The sequence below is a fragment of the Gopherus evgoodei genome, chromosome 10 (genome assembly GCF_007399415.2).
Source record: "Gopherus evgoodei ecotype Sinaloan lineage chromosome 10, rGopEvg1_v1.p, whole genome shotgun sequence".
In the NCBI taxonomy this organism is placed as follows: domain Eukaryota; kingdom Metazoa; phylum Chordata; order Testudines; family Testudinidae; genus Gopherus; species Gopherus evgoodei.
The window spans coordinates 15,208,498-15,226,343 of record NC_044331.1 but is presented as its reverse complement, the minus strand read 5'-3'; the positions used below and the strand labels follow the sequence as shown (position 1 = coordinate 15,226,343).

At 50.1% G+C, this 17,846-nt stretch overlaps 1 protein-coding gene across 1 annotated transcript; it reads right to left on the bottom strand.

Annotated features, from left to right (window-relative positions):
* Positions 1–631: 631 nt before the first annotated feature.
* AEN (apoptosis enhancing nuclease) lies at positions 632–7,204 on the bottom strand. The gene is made up of 4 exons (XM_030578617.1): positions 7,138–7,204; positions 5,667–6,462; positions 4,531–4,731; positions 632–3,906 (listed from the first exon to the last, which is right to left on the bottom strand). Exons 1-4 carry the CDS (start codon positions 7,197–7,199, stop codon positions 3,703–3,705), a joined length of 1,263 nt encoding a protein of 420 aa, XP_030434477.1. The 5' UTR covers positions 7,200–7,204; the 3' UTR covers positions 632–3,702.
* Between the last annotated feature and the right edge of the window lie 10,642 nt (positions 7,205–17,846).

The window sequence follows — 17,846 nt, the reverse complement described above, 5'->3', positions numbered from 1 at the left end:
TCAGAAGCACCAAGTTTTAGACAATCACCATCTTTAACTAAGAGGAGTCACTACTGCTGCTTCTCAGTAATTGAGAAGTACCAGATATAGGTCAACCTTCCCTATTGTGGCCCAGTCAGAAGATCCTTCAATGGCTGATACTACTGCTCATGGTCTCTCTCTCCCTCCTCCTTATAATGTCTGAGTCAGAGGAACATACCAGGAACTAATTGTGTTGCATCTTTTATGGCTGTGGCCAAGAAACTGATGGGCAATGGGATCCTCTCCCAAGAAAGCTTTAGAAAATATATTTATTTAGTGTATTCTTACCTTCTAAAGGGGGAGATCCATTGTAAAGTTGTCTTGAGGATAGGATGAGGTCCGAGGTGTTTGGAATGGGGCATACACCAAGCAGCGCTCAGAGGCAGGGAACTCCCTCCCCAGAGGCCCACCTTTGAATAGCATTTTAAATTAAGGTTTCTATTACTTTGGTCCCTACATAGAAAGTGACTTGTTTTAACAGAACTGTTTGCAGTCAGTTTTTACATCTATGCACATCAGGCAGTGCCTGGATTGGTGACTGTCAAATGCTCTGAAATCCCACTCCTTACCCCAGCCTGGCCCAATCAAGACAAACACAGGTTTTCACCAGTAAGTTTCAGTTTGACAAATATATTACATAAATATTTCATTTTAAACCTCTAGCAAACTACTTTACACTCTTTCTAGAGAGAGATACAGAGCTGAGACTCTGGGTTTTGTTTGTTCACCACAACCCTGGTGCCTGGGACAGGGAGCTCCTCCCTTAAGAGGCTATGGAGTTGATTCTGAATTTCCCACTGTTTTATTGTTTCAGTGGGACCACTTCAAACCATCAGGGTGTGAACTGAATAAGGGAAAACTCACACTGTCTCTCAGCCTGAGAGACTGCACATCAGGAAGACCATATTGCAGCACTTTCATTGGGAGCATTCTCAAAACCAAGGCTAGAATCTTTTTTTCCTACGGGTCAGCGTAGACTGTGGGGACAAGCATTAAACTGGCAGGAAGACCTCACAGCTAGACCATCTGCCTTCTCCTTGGCCTGTTACTACAGAACATATATACAGGCACGCTTCTCTTCAAAAACACAGCATCGCTGAGCAGAAAGGAGCGTGATCCGAGGCAAGGTGGCTGGCTCCCATCCTATATATTCACACTGCCCCAGGAGACAAAATCAGTGACAGAAGAACAAAGGAAGCCATCAGCCACAGAGCAATATACCAGAGCTGAATGGTTAAAAGGTACATAAGACCTTTGGTCATCCTGGTACCCCTTCCTCCTCCCACAAATTCTATCTCCCCCAAAACAATAAAACATTTGGGGGGAGGAGAACAAAAGTCAAGTTCTCTTAGCATAGAGCAGTCTCAACACCATGGTTGTCACCGGCTCCCACAAGCTATGGTATGAACCGGCCTTAGGACATTGCATATAGACAAGAGCTTTCTGACTGGCAATGCCTCAATAAAAGCCAGTTAAATACACAACTCTGGCTTATTTCTATGGGCGAGTGTCATTTGTAACAGCGATCAGGCATCAGGCAGAGCAGTTCCACAATCATTGCACTTGGAGATAGTTAACATTACTCAGCCTTGCGCATAACACAACCACCTGAGGCAGGTTAGAATGGAGGTAAATGCACTACCTGGGATTTCCTAATTCAGAGTCCCCACCAGGGAGACTAGCCCACCAGGGAGACTAGTTCTAGCTCTGCCAGAGAAACATTTAGCCTTTTAAACTGTACCACTGATTGCGGTCACAGAAAATCAGATTTGAAGCATTTCCCACTTCTTTGATCCTTTCACTCAACCCATGAAGAGGCAGCAATGCAGGCTCAAAGCTCAGTGGTATGCATACAAAGGTCATATAAAACTTAAAAACATAGGCACATGAAGGCAGGTTGGGGCAGAGGGGAGTGCATGTCACATTTCTATACAGCAGCATGGCGTTAACCTTTGTTAGAACCTGCTGGGTGGATATTCCACTACATCATTTCAAAGTGCAGTTGCCCATTAACTAAGAACCAAAATTGATTAGCAAGCAGCGTCAGCCCTGCCCTGCATGGTCCCAGCTCTGCATGATGTACATATACTGCAAGGAGTGGAACATTTCCCCCTGGAAAGGGGAGTCTGCAGCTTCCCCCATCAGTGGGAGGACATAAGGAAAGCTTCCCCTCTCCCAGCTCCAAATCTATGAGATGCCCACTAGCCAAGGAAGATCCCAAATACAGACCCCAGGGGCAGCACACACAGACTGTGGTGGAGCCCCATAATCTCTCTGAATTTAAAGTTCCAGAGTTTCAAACAGAGCAGAAGGATGATCTGAGCACACCAGGTGGGATAAGACAACATTGCAATCACACATCCATCCTGTTAAAGTGCAGTGGGACATAAGGCGCAGCCTAGAAAAATAACCCTTGTATCTGCCCGGGTGGTTTACATCTGATATAACCAGCACAGGAGCATGGGTGGCGAGTACTGAAAGGAGCCAGGCATGTCACAGATTTTAATCCAGGAGCCACAAGCTGTGCAAAGAGGGGGCTAAGGCTGCTTTCCGTCAAGTCAAACCCACTGCAGAGCTGCCTAAAAGGCAGGACATTGTATTTCACCCTGACCTGGATCTCAGGGCCCCATTAGTTGTTGCTTTACAGCCCCAGGTAAGCGACAGCAGCCCTGTGCGCTAATGGGGAGTCAGGCACCCCATGCCACTGCTGGCCCCGGAGTCCGGGGAGCACAAAAAATGGTTCAGTGCCACCTTCATCTCCTTCCAGTCTGGCACTTGGGACTGAAATGGAACAACTGAGAATTAGGGCCTAAGGGCCCCATGGGCCTGAGCCCAAACATCTGCACAGCCGTTTTCTAGCCCCCTGGGCCTGAGCAGGCTGACATGGGCCAGCCACTCGGTTTTAATTGCAAAGTCGAAACAGTGTGTGTCATCTCTGGTCGCAGAACTGGGAGCTCCCACAGCTCAGCAACATCAGCCACGTTTTGACCCTGACATTGAGAAACAAGTGTAATCACATTTCCTTTGCCTTAGGTCTAAGGGCCTTTTGGAAGGGCTCTGAAGAGATAAACAGCTGCCTGCAACCTAGCAGGCAAACTAATCTCTGGTGGGAATTAGGGAGCAAAGTCCCAGAACTTCTCTTTAGTCAACAGCACTCCATGCCATTGGAGGGTCTGCACCTGCTGCCCTCCTACCCCTCCCTCTTGCTGTATCTATTACCTAACCAGATTCCCCATGTTATGCTTTGCAGTGGAATTGATGGCCGCCAGGGCACCAATGCGGGCTCCATAGCAGCCAAAGAAAGGCAAAGGTGTGCTTCACATTTCATCTTAGTTCTCTCTAGGGTTCAAACAGAGGAAGGGCATTATAGGGCACTGGCAGGTGAGAAGGGGGGAGGGGTTAGTTTCCCTCTCTTACTACACTCAAGTTAATGAAACTGAAAGTCTTATTTTCTCATCCTACATTTGCTTTGTGTCCAGCTTGGGCCACGCAATTGGATTGATCAGTGTTGTTTTCAGGCTCTCATGTATCACCACCAAGCTGCAATGTTGGGGGAGCAAACCTTGAGGGGGAAAAAGATTAAACAGGAGTGAACAGCTGTTCTCAGTTTTAAAGCTAAAGGCGTGAAAATGTCTCTATTGGGAGGAGAAACCCTCAAGGAGAAGATGGAGACCGAGCCTTTCATTTGCAGTCTATATTCAGGTCCTTAGGCCAGTACTGGTCCTCCATGTAGTGGTCACTGTCTGTGCAGCTGTCCGTAGGAGTGTGAGGGGGACTGGAGGGGTAGCTGCTGGCAAGCTCCTGCTCCCACGGCATCTCCACCAGTCTGTAAAGCTCCATGGAAGTCCGAGCATCCTCCACCGACGAGTGTCCCTTCTGGCCAACCTGAGGGCAAAGAGAAAAGACCATGGTAGAGCGGACGGCTAGTTAAGGCTCCACAGCCAAACTCCCAACAAAACTTGCTGTTGCTCCAGGGGATAAAAGGTGTTTGAGTCAGTTTCTATTGGGCTTCGAACACACCAAGGCCTCCATCTTGAAATCAGATCTGCACATCAGTCTGTTGAAAGTAATTTCTTCCCCCCCTCCCCATCACCGCAGTATCTGTGGCCCAGAGGTATTGAAGTCAAGGGCAGCTAGATGCCTAAATACCTCAGAGCATTTGGGCCTGAACACCTCAAAATCTTTAATGGATTTACCCTCCCACCTCACTGCAAGGCAGTGCTATCAGCCCCTTTGTACAGATGGGAAACAGGTTCACAAAGACCAAATTACTTGCCCAGGGTTACATAAGAAGTCTGTGATGAAGCAGTGACTTGAACCCAAGTCTCTCACATCCCAGCTTGTACCCTAACCACTAGACCATCCTGCCTCTCACATGCAGACTCTTATGCCCACATGGTCTCCCAGTGGGTCTGCCCACACAGATCCAATTGCAGCCTTAGCCATCTCAGCAGTGAAGGGGTTAAGAACTTCCCAGATCCTGCTTTCCATTCCCAGAAGGCCCCTTACCTGAATCTTTTTGTGGAGCAGCTGCCTTGCCAGGCTCTTGAGAGAGGCACTAACTTTCACAGGGAGTCCTGCCTTCCGGTTCAGCAAAGGGATTCGACTGGTGTCTCGAGTCCGGCTTCTGGGGTGAAAATATTTCAGGGCTCGGAAGTCATTGTGGATGGCGTGTCCCACCACAATCTTGTCTTTCAAGATCTTCAGGATCTGGAAGTGTTAGAGGTGGTTAGCTGGGCATCACAGCGGGAGTAAGAGGGATTTAGAAGTCCTTCCTTGCACTGATTTTGGTTTCTTCCGCTCTATCTAACCCCACAACTAGTCATATCTTTCTCTGATGTCACAGAACACAACTGCCCAGTGATAGCTATCCAATCACAATCAAGGAAGAAGCAGGGCTACATTTCCCAGAGAAGATGAGTTCCAAAGCATCCTCCGGTTTCAAGGCAGGCTGGAAATTTGGGGAAGGGGGAGAAAAGTTGGGGGAAAAGACACACAGAGATACAGAATCTCTCACCTCAAAGCTGACACATAGCAAGCCAGCTTCAGAGCAAGTATCAGAAACTAGGAGTTTCTGGCTCCTAGTCCGACATTCATGTCTCTAGACCAGGTGTTGGCAACTTTGGCACGTGGCTCGCCAGGGTAAGCACCCTGGCAGGCCGGGCCAGTTCGTTTACATGCCACCTCCGCAGGTTTGGCCAATTGCAGCTCCCATTGGCCGTGGTTCACCACTCCAGGCCAATGGGGGCATTGGGAAGCAGTGCGGGCCAAGGGATGTGCTGGCCACCGCTTCCTGCAGCCCCCATTGGCCTGGGATGGTGAACTGCGGCCAGTGGGAGCCACGATCGGCAGAACCTGCAGATGCGGCAGGTAAACAAACCAGCCTGGCCCGCCAGGGTGCTTACCCTGGTGAGCCATGTGCCAAAGGTTGCCAACCCCTGCTCTTAGATCATGCTGCTTTTCTAATAACTCCTGGGATAGCCTGGAAGGAGAGGTGGGGCAGGGGACAGACTCTGGCTGTTTTAAGGCCCGCTGGCTGTTCTAAAAGCCACAGCAAAGTAGTGCATAGACAGCTGCCCAAAGAGAGGATAAATTCTAGCCCTTGTTCAGACTGTACAATTACGCACACCACACCTCTTGTTTACCTCTCTCTGTGCAGCACTGAACGGGGTAGCCTTCTGCATGTGTTGCTTGGTGATCCCACTCCAGCGAGTCCTGTAGTCCACGATGGGAAGCTCTGGCCGGATATATTTGTCATAAATTACATCTCCATTGTAGTTCACCACCGTGCATCGCGCTAGCTCACTCAGCTTCCCGCCAGGGCCTGTGCCCACCATCTCACAGTCAATGGCCACGCACTTCCTAGGTCTCTTCAGCGAGTGGGACAAGGAAGCTCGGCCTGAGTTGGAACTGCCAGGCAAAGGTAACCTACTCTCTGAGTCCTGGGAAAGTGAAAGGGAGCATTGCCCAGCTGTGTCCTTCGGAGGGACTGGAAGAGACTGCAACAGAGCCCGCTTGAGCTTTGGGAGCTTTACATGGACTTTCCCCACAGACTGATTATTCACGAGAGATACATCCTCACTGGCTAGCTGGCCACATCTGCTGGCTTCTCTGTTTAACAAGCCCTCTTTGGATGGTGTGAATGCCATTGGCTCAGTCTGGTGTCCCAATTTGGGTCTCAACAGCCCCCTCTGCTCCAGCAGAGTCCTGCGCTCCATAAACCGCTGGTGCTTCCGGCTTTTCTTTTTATTCTGGCTCTGCAGCAAGCCACGATCTTCCACATCTGCTCTGCGAGCCAGGTGGGCTTTGGGGCGAGGACAGCACTGATCCCATCTGGAGTTGGAGCACCCGAGAAACTGGCCATTGGCCCCCTTCTGCCTCACCTCACAGGCCTTCACTGTGCTCACAACACCTGGCGTTAAACCCTGGCCAGAAGACATCCTGCCAAAGATACCCACAATGCAGAGTTAGTCAGTGCCTGGGAAGTAGAGATGTTCCTCGCCTGGATTTGAGAGGGATTATCCCATTTCCACAGGTGAGTGGAGATAGCACATGACATGCCCGCCTGGGGTTTATCACATGCAGTCCTGTTGTAGCCATGTCAGTCCCAGGATATTAGCAAGACAAGGTAGGTGAGGTAATATCTTTTAATGGACCAACTTCTGCGAGTGACAGAGATAAGCTTACAGCTACGCAGAGCTCTCCTCCAGGTCACAGAGTTTACCAGAGCTGGTCACTCAGTCAGGCCTTGTTAGGACAGGACAGGGCGGGGCGGGGCCCGTGGTTCAGAGCGCAGACAGGGTCTGCAGCAGCCATAACGCGGGCTAGGGGGGCGCCGGCATCACCCCAGGCATAGTGGAGCGATACGGCCACAAGCGAGGTGCGGGGGGTGGGGGAGAAGTTAGCACGACCATGGCTGGCGCTTATCCCAATCCTACTAGTTTGGCTCTGCGGTGCCAGTTCTACCCTGGGCAGGGGTCTGGGACGGAAGGACTAAAATAGGGATAGCAGGAGAGATCATGTGCTTACAAGCCCCTCTGCCCCCGACCTGGGTCCCCCGCCTTCTGCCTAGCCCTCTCGCCTGGGAGCCCCCCGCTGGACCCCTGCATCTCTTACCCAGCGAGCCGGCTCCCCACACGTGGCTTTCCCGGAAGCGGCTGCTGTAATGGCTCCCACATGCCCGGGCAAGTCCTGCCGCCACGCTCCGCCCCCCCTCCGCCTATTAGCTCAGCGGGCAGGGGCGGGATGCGATTTGCATGAAGGGGCGGGGCCGTCCTATTTGCTCCTGCTTAAGTTGTTTCCCCGCGCGTGGGGCGGGTTCCCCGAGTGTCTTTCCCCGGTGCGTCCGGGCGTCTGTCTCGGGGAAGGGCTCCAGTTGGATCGGAGCGATCGGGGCCAGGCAGGGGCGCAGCCCCTTGGGCCTGGGGTCTCTGCCCACCAGCGGGAAAGGTCCTGGCCGGGAAAGGCGTGGGTGGCCGGGTTATATTGCCCCACACACTCTGCTGCACCTCTACAGGGAATATGAGAGACCCCGATTCCCCGGGGATCTGATGCGAATTCTCCCACGCGCAGCAGCCTGGGCCCGTTGCCCCTTGGGGAGCACTGATTTGGGGGCTCTCATTTATCCTTGTGGCACAGTGAAGCTGTGGGGAGAGCAGAAAGCGGATGTTTTATCCCAGCAGAGGCATGATGCTCAAGGTGAATTATATTACTGTACTATTTCCAAGTGTTGCAGTAACACCCAGAAACGTGGCTGTTATATTCTAGGTAGGGTGCTGCACCACCTCTGAGGTACCAAAAACTGGGCTCCTTGGGGTTAATCGTGAGCCCATAAAACTAGACAATTGGCAGCACGTACTGAGCACCCTCACAGAATTCCCAGGACAGCCACCTCAAAAAATGGATGATCCCAGGAAAACCTGGGCAGGTGGTAATCCTAGTGCTTGCTGCACAAACACAGAATAAAATGTGGGACGAGCTTGCACTTTTGTCTACATGAGATAAGATTAATGTGGATTTAAACTGATACTGTTCTACTGGGGTAACACACACACATGCAAACTCTTAGTCCAGTAGTCCAGCACATTTTTCAATCTGGTTTATGTCACTTGGGCAGGAGTTTAAGTTGAACTAAAAAAGCCACTCATACTGAAATAAGAGTATAACATATAAGGATATAATCATAATAGGTACGTTATATTGGTATAACTATATTGTTTTAACTATACCAGTATAATTATACCAATGTAACTGGTCAAACTCCCTTGTGTAGACAAGCCCATTCTGCTCTATTTTGTTTTTATTCTGTGCCCATCACAGTGGGATTTTGGTTCCTGGTGGCATCTCCTTCAGAAAGAGACCTGGAGATCACCTAAAATGAATGCAGACCTTAGTCTCCCCTGTGTGGACTGGACCAAACCTTGTTCTAGCAGCTGCCCCAAGGTAGTCACATTCCTAGAGTATATGAGGCCTTAGTCCTTTCATCCTGCCCTGCATACTGAGCGTTGCTCAGGACTATCGGATGTTCACTGTCCACGTGGTACACTGGGGCCAGTTCCTTTGAAGCAAGCAGGTTTCGTGTTTCAGGAGAATGCTGGCCTGCTCCGAAAGCTCTGTGCTCCAAACAACCTGGGATCACATTACAAGCCGGGCTCAACTTTGCTCAGGTCTGCTTTGGACTAATCCAGGGGTCGTCAAGCTTTGGCATGCGGCTCACCAGGTTAAGCCCCTGGCAAGCCAGGCCAGTTTGTTTACCTGCCACGTCTGCAGGTTCAGCCAATCGCGGCTCCCACTGGCCACAGTTCGCCACTCCAGACCAAAGGGGGCAGCGGGAAATGGTATGGGCCATGGGATGTGCTGGCCACTGCTTCCTGATGCCCCCATTGGCCTGGGACTGCAAACCACAGCCAGTAGGAGCGGTGATCGGCGGAACCTGCGGATGTGGCAGGTAAACAAACCTACCCGGCCCACCAGGATGCTTACCCTGGTGAGCCGCTTGCCAGAGGTTGCCGACCCCTGGATTAGTCCAAAGCAGACCTAGGCGAAGTTGAGTCCGGCTCATAGTCTGATCCCAGGTTGTTTGGAGCACAGAACTTTTGGAGCAGGCCAGCATTCTCCTGAAATAGGAAACCTGCTTGCTCCAAAGGAACAGGCCCCAGTGTACCACGTGGACAGTGAACGTCACTCTCATATTTGTCAATAGGGCTGGTATCTGTTCTAACACGTGGGCCAGTGGGAGTCACAGGCAGGTCCAAGCCAGTAGCTTGCATCATTTATTTTGTAATACAATTCAAGACAATGACCTTTTACTGGTAGGACAAGCTATAACAAGTGTCACCAACTGTTTACAGGGACAGAAACTTCTATGGGTCACTGAGACTGTGAGTGCCTTCTCCACCTTGTCACCATGTGGGTGGATTTCATGGGTACCCTAGGTTTCATTCTCATCCAGCTTTTCTGATTGTTGTATCATTTCTCCCCTCGTTCATTTGGCCTTTTATGTACTTATGCAGTGATCTTTCATGCCCAGGAGAGGGCGCTTCATCAAACACCTCTCCATCGGTTTTTTCCTCCGCTGTCTCATTTCTGTCCCCAGGAAAGGTCGGCTCAGAGTCACAAGCAGGTTCTTGTCTTTGCAGGGATTCTGCTTTTCTACTCCCACTTTATGGTGGCTGAGCTGAATGAGATGAATTTACCCCAGTGGTAACAAAGAATGAACTTTCACCACAGGGAAGGACTTTAGGCATCAAAGAACTATAATGAAACCACCCACCAAGCACAGAGAATGGGTCACGTTAATCGCATTAGCCTTTGGCTGCTAGCCATGAGGGTGGGGAGGTCAGATGCTCATTGGTATGCACCTCAACAGGCCACCCAAATCCCACTGTTGCATTAAACATGGTACCCAGGTAATTTAGAACTCCTTCAACTAGGCATAAATGTTTTCTCCTGCACTCACCTAACTGACTGTCTCAGGCCATGTGAGGGGATTCGACAGGCTGTTGAATTGGGCCCACAATATTGCTGCATTGGTTTGTCAGGACTGAAATAGTGGGGAAACTGTGGGTTGGGGTTGAGGGGTGGTGGTGGAGGAGAGAGTCCGTGTATGTGTGGTGGTGATGGGAGTAGCAGGGGGTGCTGGAGGTCAGGACTGGGCTGCATCAGCAGAGCTGTGTGGCATCTTTCCCTGTGGACTGGCAGTGATTCAGGTAAGAAATAATAAAATCCCTCACAGCCCCAAAGGCCTTTAGCCAACACTTCTTTAGACATAGTCAGACCTTTGCCATCTGCTTGTTCTTTGCTACCTGATGGCTTGAAAGCAGAGCCATCTTAGTCAATTAACAGACCGCCACAGTGCTGAATGCAGGCTCACTTGATGTAAATCAGAGGCCAGCCCTGGGGATAGCATCTGAAGATAGCAGGTCTACCAGCTGAAAAAGAACCCTGGGTAGGAGCTGTCACAGCCACAAGTCCTCTTTGCAGCACCCCAAAATCTTAGCCACGCCCAAAAGGGCAGGAGTGACCCTTTAACAGGAAGTGTGTGGATTTAGAAAAGGACTCAGTGCTTCACTCAGACCTCAAAGACCAAGGTCTGGGCCAGTTGTACTCTCAACATGCTGTCAGGCCACCAGGAGGATTTTCATTAACAGCTCTGCCTGTTCCTGATTAATTGGAAATTGGCTTGTATTGTGTGTAAATCCCCTTCCTCACTCCCTGTCGTCCATTCACAAGGCAGAGGGCAGCTCTGTGCCCTGGCCATGTATGGTGAGTTCACATTAGTGTCTACACACTTCTTGTGTAGCAAGTGTGAGGGAGATGAAGAGAGACAGCATAGGTGCTTGCAAAGGTCAGATAGGAAATCCTGAGTGGGAATTGCTGGTAACCCTTCAACTGAAGAACCCTGAACAGCTCCTCCACACACTTTCAGCTAACCACCCTGAACCCACTGAGGCTGCGTCTTTCTCTGCTGCAGTATCTGTTTCTTCTAGCCGCACTGCAGTATCTGTCCATCTACAGTATCTGTCAAACAGCAGCATCTCCCACTCGATCGCTGCCTTATGAATCTAGACAAAAGGGAGAGAGCCCAGCATCATGCGACAGCCTGTTGCATTGCTTATCTTGTTCTTGCACTGTTGGGGCTCTCAGACGCTGCTTTGGAGAGCTCTAAAGGCCACAGTTCCTGCCTTAGCTACATCAGACAGTTACTGTATTCCGTTACTTGCCACCCAGGGCTCCCTACCTCCCTGCCCGCTCACCCCTTATTAACAATGGCAGCTTCTGCTCTCAGCCTCTCCCCGCATTGCAATCCATGTCTAAGAGAGAGACCGTAATTTGCACTCTCCTCCGGTGCAAATAAGATTTCTAATAGGGACAGATGCCTGCTGGGGGCTCTCAGAAAGGAACAGCTATTGAAATGGAATTGTTTGCTGTGGGATGCCAGGTCTTGGTGTGAGGCAGACAGGCCCAGGGCCCGGAGGGGGGTGGGTGGGAAGGTCTGTGTACACATACTGGTGAATTTGGGGCTATTTTTGGTGGGGGTTGGGGTTGCCAGTTATTCAACTATAGAATCTGGAGGAGCCGGCAGGGCTGGTAGAACAAGGACTCCAAATAGCCACCTCTTCCCACCAGGGTAAGGAACAAGGGTGACAGCCAGGAAAGCAGGCAAGGAAAGGGACCTGAATTCAGTGCAGCTGGTTGGAAATCGCTCCGTTCTTGCCGTGAAACATTCTGAACCAAACGAGAAAACAGGGTGTTTTGTTCTGAAATACTTTGTGGACTTTTTCTGACTAAATGAAAACAAAACTCAACCAGACCCCGCCACACGCCTGTTTCTTTTCTTTTTCCCCCCCGCTGGAGAAGGTGTGGCGGAAGGGACGAAAAATAATTGGGGGTTTTCATTGAAAAACCAAAACATTTTGACTACAAAAAGTTTTCCGTGAAAATGTCCATTGCAGGCAAACAAACACCACGGCCATTCTTTGGTTGAGAAAAAGGTTTAGCCAGAAGACGCCAATCAGCTCCGCCATGGACACCAGAGTGTTTGTGTGTTTCTTTGATCCCACCAGGCCTCCTGCCACTTCTTTATTCCCTATACTCCTTCCATCCCCTGTCTGGTCTCTCCCTCCCAGCTAACGCTCCCTTTATGTCTCCTCTCCATTCTTCTCTGGAAAGCAACATCTCTTTTCCTCTCCTTCCTCCGTGCCTCCTCGTCTGTCCATTCCCTTCCACCCCCGCTGGCCTAGCTCTGGTTTCCTTGCTCCCCTCTGTTTTCACTGCTCTCTGTTAACTCTCCCCCAACTCCTCCCATATTCTCCCTCTCACCTTGGTCTTTCCCTCCATTTTTCCCAAAGAAACAAAAGGACAGTCCCATCCTATTACAGTAAAAGGCAGCATTTTGCCTGTGATTCAGACTGTTGGGGCAAGGATCATGCTTCTGTATTGAGATAGTGTAGGGTACATTGGGGGTGCGACCAGTAATAACCAGAGTAGCAATACCCTCACGCGCGCACGCACGCACGCACGCACACACACACTGTGATCAGCTCAGCACTGAGCTGTGGCCGGGGAAGCATCTGTTTCATGTTTAGCCTAACAAAACAAAAGCTGCGGCGGGATATGGATTGTTCTCTATAAATACACCAGAGGGATAAATACCAGGGAGTGAGCAGAATGAAGGCCAATGTTGGCATAAGAACAAATGGCTATCAACTGGCCATAATAAGTTTAGACCTGAAATTAGGTGAAGGTTTCTAACCGTCAGAGGAGTGAGGTTCTGGAACAACCTTCCTGGGACAGTAGCGGGAGCCAAAAACCTAACCTGTTCAGAGGTGCTGGATGGAGGCTTCATGTGGTTTCCATTCTATACAGGGTTTACAGTTTGGTTCAGTGGCTGTCAGCACCCCTAGTATAAAAAGTAATCCAGCACCCCTGAACCTGTTTTAAGATCGAGCGTGATACTTTTATGTAGGAGATGGTACAATGAGATTGCTGACAATGGCATATGGCCTATCCATGACTGCTATTAGAAAAATTCTCCAACCGCTGGAGACAGGACAGTAGATGGGGAGGGCTCTGAGTTACTACAGAGAATTCTTTCCCAAGCGTCTGCCCGGTGGGTCTTACCCACATGCTCAGGGTCTAATTCAGGGGTTCTCAAACTGGGGGTCAGGACCCCTCAGGGGGTCACGAGGTTATTATATGGGGGGTTGTGCACTATCAGCCACCACCCCGAACCCCGATTCACCTCCAGCATTTAGAATGATGTTAATATATTAAAAAGTGTCTTTAATTTATAAGGGGGTCACACTCAGAGGCTTGCTATGTGAAAGGGGTCACCAGTACAAAAGTCTGAGAACCATTGGTCTAACTGATTTGCCATATTTGGATTCAGGAAGGAATTTTTATCCCAGTCAGATTGGCAGAGACCCTGGGTGATTTTCACCTTCCTGTTTGAACAAGAGTAAATGGTGGAACCCTGTAACTTGAAGTCTTCGGATCAAGATTCGAGGACTTCAGTAACTCAGCCAGAGGTTACGGGCCTATTACAGGAGTTGGTGGGTGAGGTTCTGTAGCCTGCAATGTGCCGGAGGTCAGACTAGATGCTCATGATTGTCCCTTCTGGTCTTAGAGTCTACATGACAAAATTAGGTCGATTTAATATGTCAATTTTTTAGAAATTGATTTGATAGTTGATTGTGTGTCCCCACTTAAGACCATTAAGACAATTAAGTCGGTGGAGTACAGAGGCTAGCGTCGACTTTCAGAGCATTGCACTGTGAGTATCTATGCCACAGTTCCTGCAGCCTCTGCCGCCCATTGGAATTCTGGGTTGAGCTCCCAATGCCTGATGGGGCAAAAACATTGTCACGGGTGGTTCTGGATACATGTTGTCAGGACCTCCCTCCTCCCATGAAAGCAATGGCAAAAAAATCATTTCTCACCTTTTTTCCTGGGTTACCTGTGCAAATCACATACCACGGCAAGCATGGAGCCGGCTCAGCTCACTGTCACTGTACGTCTCCTGGGTGCTGCTGGCAGACGCGGTACTGCAGTGCTACACAGCAGCAGCTCCTTGCCTTTGCAAGTTAGCAAAGACAGCAGCCGTATTGTACCGTCTGCTGCTGTCTCCTGGTTCCTCCTGGTCAGCCTTGGTGAGGTTGGTCAGGGGTGCCTGGGCAGACATGGGTGCCCCTGGCCAGCCTTGGTGTGGTCGGTCGGGGGCGCCTGGACATAAATGGGGGTGACTCCAGGTCATTCCCTTCTTTAAGTTTCATCTAATGGAGATTCAGTCCTGCCTGGAACATTAGGCAAACCTACCAAAGAACCAGAGAGGCAAACAGTCACTCGGGGTCAGAGCCCCAGACATCCCGCTTCTATGATGAGCTGCATGCCATTCTAGGGGGTGCCCTACAACTACCCCACCCTCGTGATTCCCTCCTCCCCCACCCCTCCCGGGCTACTTTGGCAGTTATCCCTCCATTTGTGTGATGAATTAATAAAGAATGCATGAATTTGAAACAACAATGACTTTATTGCCTCTGCAAGCGGAGATCAAAGGGGGGGAGGGGGAGGGTGGTTGGCTTACAGGGAAGTAGAGTGAACCCAGGGGTCAGGTTTCCATCAAGGAGAAACAAACAGAACTTTCATACTATAGCCGCCTGGCCAGTCATGAAACTGATTTTCAAAGCTTCTCTGATGCGCAGCGCGCCCTGCCCCTGTTGTGCTCTTCTAACCGCCTTGGCATCTGGCTGCACATAATCATTTTGTCTTTTAGAATGGAGTTCTAATAGCTCAGATTTGTCTCCCCATACAGTGTGAGATCCAGTACCTCTTGTACGGTCCGTGCTGGAGCTCTTTTGCGATTCTGGGACTCCATGGTCATCTGGGCTGATGCGCTCTGCATGGTCACCTGTGCTGATCAGCTCGCAACGGTGGCCAAATCGGAAATGAAATTCAAAAGTTTCAGAGGCTTTTCCTGTCTACCTGGCCAGTGCATCTGAGTTGAGAGTACTGTCCAGAGCAGTCACAATGGAGCACTCTGGGATAGCTCCCGGAGGCCAATACCGTCGAATTGCATCCACATTACCCCAAATTTGACTCAGCCGTGTCAATTTCAGCACTAATTCCCTTGTCGGGGAGGAGTACAGAAATTGATTTTAAGAGCCCTTTAAGTCGCTTCATCGTATGGATGGGTGCAGGGTTAAATTGATTTAACGCTGCTAAATTCGACCTAAACTTGCAGTGTAGACCAGGGCTAAGAGTCTATGTTCATACACAGAAGTGATGCAATTCAGTGAGCTGGGTCAGAAGCCACCTGGCCACACAGATCTTTCAGCAGTGCCAATTTGCCATTGGTTTGCATGTTGGCAGAAGAACCTGTCTGCCTCTCTTGTCCTGGGAGCAGAGTGGTGGAGGGAGTGGGGGCCCTTTCTTACCCCTATTTCCAAGTCATAAAGGCTTTGTCTCATCTAGAGGAGGATGGTAGATTCTCCATTGCGTAAAGTCGTTAAAGACTGGATGTCTCTCAAAAAGCTCAGCCAGAAGTGATGGGCTTGATGCTGGTGAGGAGTTATGGCCTGTATGGTGCAGGAGATCAGACCAGATGATCTAAAGGGCCATGGTGGCTTTAAAATCTACTAAAACAACCCTCTCTGTAGGCACGTGGATCACTGTAGCCAGTTCCAAGGTAGTGGTGCCTATTCAGGAGGCAGTGGCATGCTTATGTCCTGGGCAATACCTGACCCCGGGGCCCTGACACATGCCTTTGAAAATGGAAAAAGAGACAAAAAATGGACGTTTAAAATGAAAACAATGTACAAGGGTGTAGAACCAGGCACCTGGAAAGCCAAGAGACGCTGAGTCCTCCAATAGCTAGTGAGCAGAGGGTATCAACTCAGCACATACCTGCTTTACGGACCAGTGACAGAGCACTGACAAACTTGGGTTGCTTTTCTGCTTCCTTCTGCATGTCATTGCAGCCGTGGTTATTCACGCCATTACTGCAATGTCTGTGATTCAACTACCCTGCCTACCTATAGCAAATGTACATGATCCATTTATGTCACCATACAGTACCTTGTATCTCTGATGCACATGGAAGTCCAGAAGCATTTGTGTGTGTGTGTGTGTGTGTGTGTGTGTGAGAGAGAGAGAGAGAGAGAGAGAGAGCTGCCCTTAAAATGACTGCCAAGGAGTATTTTATTGCTGTGATTCCACAAACTATGGTAACTGCAAAACTGCAGGTTCTGCCTTTGATAAAAGTAGGAGCGAAGTGAATAGTGTGTATGGCTCATTAGAGGCTCTGTGTGGGGTTGGAGAAGTGGATTGGTTACGTTCATTTTCTTCTCGGTGGAGACACTTGAAGTGTATCACAGGGGATTCTGAAGCCACTCGAACATTGTGAGTCTGAGCGTTGATAGAAGAACTCCACTAAACTTTTTCATGGTTTGAGGTCTGAAGCAGAACAGCTTCTTTAAGGCTTGCTGCAGGGCGAAAGTGTGAATGGCATTTCCTTCAACCCCCTGCACTTAACCAATCAAATCACATGGGGGAATAAAGCAGAAGGTGAATGAAAAGCAGAGTGTCAGTGAAAGGCAGGAGTGGAGTGAGAGTAGGAGGGGGACCAGCAGACAGGACAGCAGGTGAGTGAGCACGTGCACGGAGCTCCACATGCAAACCTGGGGAGATGCAGACAGACTGTGCAGATACACAGAGCTGGAGATGTGCACAATCCCGGGAAGCAGCCTGATCTCTCTCTGACACACAATGCTGGGAAGCTCTCTCTCACACATACACGCGCAAAGCCTCAAGAACGCACATACACAGACCCCACTATGAGACACTGTCTGAAGGTTTGCTCAGAATCACTGAAGCCCAACGTGCCAGGTTTTCTCCCTCTGGTCTGTGCTGATGCCCAGGTACTAACTAAACTTTATCAGACTCCTGGAAGGAGTACAGGTTCCCTGGGATGACTGTGCTGGGTTGCTGGATGCAGCTTGCTCTGGCAGATGTAAATATGGCTTTCAGACCCACCCTCTCATTGCTTTCCCTTGAGATGCTCACAAAAGCAACAACCGAGGTGATCAGAAATGGAGAGGTGGCATCTGACTGCCCCAGGGTGTCCATGAATCGCACCCGTAATGCACTCTATTTACCTTGCCGTACCCCAGAGAGGGCACAACAGTGGGGAGCTGGAGGGAACGCAGGCAGTGTTCAACAGCTTCAGCAAGTGCGGGACACGGTGTCGATGAGGAGGCCATGCACCATAAGGCAGACTGTGACTTGTTGTCGTGAGATGAGCTACAGAACAACAAAATCACTAGTCTTCCATAAGGGCCAGGGCCAGTGAGCACAGCAGCCAATCCACGCCTCGCCCACTCAATGTCCATCCCCTAGGGGCTGGGCGAGTGAGCCCAGGCAGGCCCAGAGCACCCATTCCACATCTCGCCCACCCATAACAGTCCCTGAGGGGCTGGGGAGTGCCCCCTTTGCAAACTGCAACAGAGACGGCAATTTTCTGTAAAGTCCTGGACAAACCTTATTGAATTAAATGTATGTAGCATTGTGAGCCAGGGATTGTATGTTATTCCATGGGGTAATCACGGCTCCTCCAGCTACTAAAACCAGTGGGGGTTATTAGGCAAATTCACTGTTAGGGCCTTGCGACCACAGAAGAACCCCTCTGTGGGACTTGCAGAAGTGTTCACCAGCCAGAGCCTGGCTGGAGTTGGGGTGATCTCTGGTAAACTTATTAGCACATGTGAGGGTTCTTTTGTTGCTTTAATCTGTTTTCTTTGTACGGCTTTCACCTTGAGAATAAACGTGCT

What these genes read in the sequence shown, in the direction of transcription:
- AEN (XM_030578617.1), bottom strand. Translation starts at nt 7,199, where the DNA reads ATGTGGGAGCCATTACAGCAGCCGCTTCCGGGAAAGCCACGTGTGGGG. An exon ending in GTGGGGAGCCGGCTCGCTGG is followed by an intron (nt 6,463 to 7,137) that starts GTAAGAGATGCA and finishes TATCTTTGGCAG; the next exon opens with GATGTCTTCTGGCCAGGGTT. An exon ending in TCAGTGCTGCACAGAGAGAG is followed by an intron (nt 4,732 to 5,666) that starts GTAAACAAGAGG and finishes TAACACTTCCAG; the next exon opens with ATCCTGAAGATCTTGAAAGA.